Source organism: Caloenas nicobarica, chromosome 2 (genome assembly GCF_036013445.1).
Source record: "Caloenas nicobarica isolate bCalNic1 chromosome 2, bCalNic1.hap1, whole genome shotgun sequence".
Classification (NCBI taxonomy): domain Eukaryota; kingdom Metazoa; phylum Chordata; class Aves; order Columbiformes; family Columbidae; genus Caloenas; species Caloenas nicobarica.
In genome coordinates, this window is record NC_088246.1 from 165,542,853 (window position 1) to 165,547,227 (window position 4,375).

At 57.0% G+C, this 4,375-nt stretch overlaps 1 protein-coding gene across 1 annotated transcript in view; it reads left to right on the plus strand.

Moving 5' to 3' along the window:
- The window catches only part of NRBP2 (nuclear receptor binding protein 2), a 38,068-nt gene extending 35,054 nt beyond the window's left edge, over positions 1-3,014 (plus strand). Inside the window, exon 18 of the mRNA XM_065629314.1 lies at positions 165-3,014. Within this exon, the coding sequence (XP_065485386.1) occupies positions 165-233 (69 nt within the window). The 3' untranslated portion in view covers positions 234-3,014. The remainder of the gene's footprint in view (positions 1-164) is intronic.
- The last annotated feature ends 1,361 nt before the right edge of the window (positions 3,015-4,375 follow it).

Genomic DNA, 4,375 nt, shown 5'->3' on the forward strand with positions numbered 1-4,375 from the left:
GTAATTATTAGCAGTATGTTCCAGATGTGCTTGCAAGTTGTTCTCTTCCCGTACCAAAACTCAGATGTGAGCTCGCTGGCTTGGGACAGAGTCACGGAAGGAAGGAGATGTCCATGGTAGCCAAGCCAAACTGACCTGTCGGCGTGTTTTTTCTTTTATTGTAGGACGACTGTGAAAAGCTGGCAAACTTCCTGGAAAACGCCTTCCACAAGTACCGGTCTCCTCCCTTGTGAGTCACCTCGCCGCAGGCTGGGACCCGGCAGGACCCGCGGGGCTCCCAACTGAACCTTTGCAAGTCCCCGAGCGGCGCACGCCCGAGCTGCGGCGTCCAAAGGCACCCACCGGGGAGGAGCGAGGAGCAGACACCGAAATTACACGAGCATCACGGGCAGCCGGGCCAGGCAGGAGCCTGTTCTGGTCCCCACTCCTGCCGCAGCGAGCCCAAGGAGCTGGGAAGCGGGGTTGGGGTTCACCCCCCCTGCAGCCCCTCCTGATGGTGTTTGTGAAGGTGCAAAGCAGCTGCAAGAAGCCCCCAAACTGATAAATTTCCCTCTGGGAATGATCAGCTGTTTTCACTGCAGGTCCCAAAGCTACTTTTTCCCTCTCCCACTCGCAGGAGGGAGGAGAGGAGCAGGCTTGGAAAGCTCTGGCGGAGTTTCCGATCTGCCACATTCCACTATTTTACCCAGTTTCTCCTGTTCTGTTAAGGTTTCCCCAGCACAGATGAACCACTGTGATGCCTTGTAATTAGAACTGCACATCTTGGTGTAAGCTGAAGAGAGGACTATGTGAGCTGGACTTGATGTGGCATGAGAAGAAATTCCAGAAACCCAAACCCACCAGCTGGATCCAAACGTGGGTCAGCAGAAACCTCACTGGTGCTGAACAGAACCCTCGTCATTCCCCAGTCTGACTTATAGCCTTCCAAAACCTTGTGGCATCTTAAGGGGAAAACCATTGATGTCTCTTCCTTCTCTCTTTCTCCTGCGCTGTTTGGAACTTCAGTCATTGGCCTGGAGAAAGGGGCAATCACCTGTGCTGCTGCGCATGTCAGCTTCAGCTGGTGGAAAGCGCAAATAGGAATTATTCGTGTCGCAAAAGCCATGTGGTGCTTCTTGACGCCGCTCGTGCCATGCGGAGCCAGCTGCCTCGTGCTGTGCTGTGCCGGTGCTCTGCGCTGTGGTGCTCTGTGCTGTGCTGCCTGCACTTGCTGCCTGCATTGTGCTGCCTCCGTTGTGCTGCCTGCGTTACGCTGCCTGCATTATGCTGCCTGCATTATGCTGCCTGCATTATGCTGCCTGCAATTGCTGCCTGCACTGTGCTGCCTGCGTTCGCTGCCCGCGCCCTGCAGCGTTGCCCGTTGCGCAGCACCGGGCCGGGTTTGCCATGCGGGACGCAGTGCGGAGCTGCCGACCGCGCTGTGTTCCCAGCTGTGCTGTGCCAACTTCACAGACTGACAAATCAATAAAGCCGCTGAAAGCAGCTTTTCTCATCAGAGCACTCCACTCAGCAAACCGCTCGGTAATTTCTTAGTCACCCTTACGGTTAAACTGATGTGAAGTAGCTTCCCCGAACTCAGCAGGGTTATCCACCGAGTCAGGCAAGTTGGGTAGGGAAGGAATTCAGTACAGAAAGATCATACGGCTGCTTCATGCAGAAATAGCTCTTCCTCCAGAACAAGTTTGCACTTGCCTCTGCAAACTGAGACATTCCTTCATACACCAACCGCTTCACTTCCCTGATGAGCTCGTTAGCTCTTTAACTGAATCCTGTGTTTGATGTAACGTGGCCACAGCTCGGTTTGTGCAAGGGATTTCCCCGCTGCTGGCGGTGCCGCGTTGGGTGCTGATGAGTTCGTTACCCCGCTGTGCAGCGCGTTCCCCACAGGTCCCTCTTGCAGAACCACAGACCAGCTGGGGCTGGACGGGACCACCCAGATCTCAGAGGTCCCTTCCACCCCCTGTGGTCACCCAGTCCGGCCCCTGCTCGGGAGGGTCAGGTTGCCCAGGACCACGTCCATTCAGGTGTGAGCGTCTCCACCGATGGGTCTCTCTGGGCACAACCTGTTCCCATGTTCAGTCACTCACAGAAAACAAAAAAGTGTTTTCCTCCATTCAAATGGAATTTCTCATTTTTCAATTTGTGCTCATTGACTCTTGTCACCGGGGACCACTGTGGAGAGCCCAGCTTCCTCTCCTCTATGCTCCCATCGGCTCGTCAGACATCTCGCCAGGCTGCCCAGGGCAGTGCTGGAGTCACCATCCCTGCAGGGTTGAACAGACGGAGATGAGGTTCTCAGGGACACGGGGCAGTGCCAGGGCTGGGGGAACGGTTGGACTCAATGGTCTTGAGGGGCTTTTCCAACCAAAATGATTCTGTGATTCTATGATTCTATGATTTGTACACATTGATGAGATCGCCCCGAGCCTTCCATTCTCCAGCAGCTCCCTCAGCCTCCCCACCACAGATGCTCCAGTCCCCTCAGCATCTTGGTGGCCCATCACTGGAGTCGCTCCAGGCAGTCCGTGTCTGTCGTGTCCTGGGGAGCCCAGCGCTGGATCCAGCGCTCCCGACGTGGCCCCCGCAGTGCTGAGCGGAGGAAGGACCCGTCCCCACAGCCCGGGACGCCACTGAGGTTCTGTCCACGTTGCTGTCTCACAGCCCGCTGGTGTCTGTCAGGACACTGCTCCTTCACAAAGCTGGCACACGGATGGAGATCCTGCCCTCGCACTCGCTCTGGCGTCCTGTCCCACGGGCAACGAGATGGGTCCGCAGACAAGGACAGTCAAGTCCGATCAGCTAATTAGGATTGTAATTCCTGCCGCGTATTATAGTTGTGGTATTCACATCTTTTAGTAGCGTATCTAGTCTCAAAGATTGCATAATGTAGAAATGCACTATATCACAATACTGGTGTTTTCCAGCGGTTAACTGTTGTCACTTTAGTTTAGGCTAGAAATAAGGCCCATAATTTTATTTTCCAGTTCAGATATTGTACCTTTATCTTCTAGATTAAAAGAACTTCTGCAAGGCAAAACTTTCTCATCATAACGGTAATTAGATGTTGTGTTTTAACTGCTTTTGATAAGCTTTATTGGCTTGAACTTCCTAAATCTTTTATAAGATAGGGTTTCAGCCTCTGTAAACTTCTCATAGATTGTCATTACTCTTGCATTTCTCCTGTAGTGTGGCCAAGAGGTCACAACATTCTCATGCCCGTTTAACTAACCGAGTACCAGGTGGAACAGCACTTATCTCTGTCCCTTCCCAATGGCATTTTCTCTGTAAAGCCGAACTGCTGCCTTGGGAAGGGATGTCTTGTCTTTTGGGGCTCTTCCTATTCCAGAGAAGCACTTGACTCCTGTGACAGGCTGTTTCATCTTGCCTTTAAGTTTGGATGCCAGTGATTGGACCCACCTGAAAAGAACAAACAACAAAAAAGGCCAGGCTGGGGACAAATTCAGACACCAGGGACACGTTTCACTTCAGCAGCTCTCAGCAGCTGGGGCCGGGGTCTGCTCTCAAACTGTGTATTGAGCAGCTACTGATCTGCCCCGGGTAAGGGGGCCCTCGTCCCTGGGTGTGCGGGTGGGGAGCGGGGAGCGCGCTGTGGCAGCCAGGGCCCCGTTCCAGCGCCCCGCGCACGCCACAGCTCCGCACCCCGGGCCCCCAGGCTCACGCTGTGCCCGGCGCTGGGCACACGGGCCCGGGGGAGCGGCAGTCACATCAGAGCGCCGAGAACCAGGGCAGCGACCGGCCTGTGCTGGGAATGGGGAGGCCAAACCCGAATCCCGGGGGCAGTTCTGGGCCCCTCACGCCAGGAAAGGCCTTGAGGTGCTGGAGCGAGTTGAGAGAAGGGAACGGAGCTGGTGAGGGGCTGGAGCACAAGGGTGATGGGAGCGGCTGAGGGAGCTGGGGGTTCAGCTGGAGAACAGGAGCTGAGGGGAGACCTTCTGATCTCTGACCTGCCTGAAAGGAGCTTGGAGCCAGGGGGGTCGGGCTCCGCTCCCCAGGAACAAGCGCCAGGAGCAGAGGAAACGGCCTCAAGTTGCGCCAGGGGAGGCTGAGGTTGGTCGTGGGGAACAATTTCTGCCCCAAGGGCTGCGTGGCGCTGGAACGGGCCGCGCGGGGCAGCGCCGGAGCCCGGCCCTGGAGCGCGGGACGTGCGGATGCGGGGCTCAGCACGCGCGCAGCGCCACGTGCAGGCCGCGCGGCGCCCGCGCGCTCCCCGGCTCCGCCCCCGCGGCCGCTGCCGCCCCGCCCCCCGGGCCCCCTCCCGCCCGCGCCACGTGATCCCTGAGTTCTCGCGAGAGCTCCTCCCCGCCGCCACCGCGGCGCTCGCGAGAGTTTGCCGCTTCGCGCGCGCCGGCAGAGC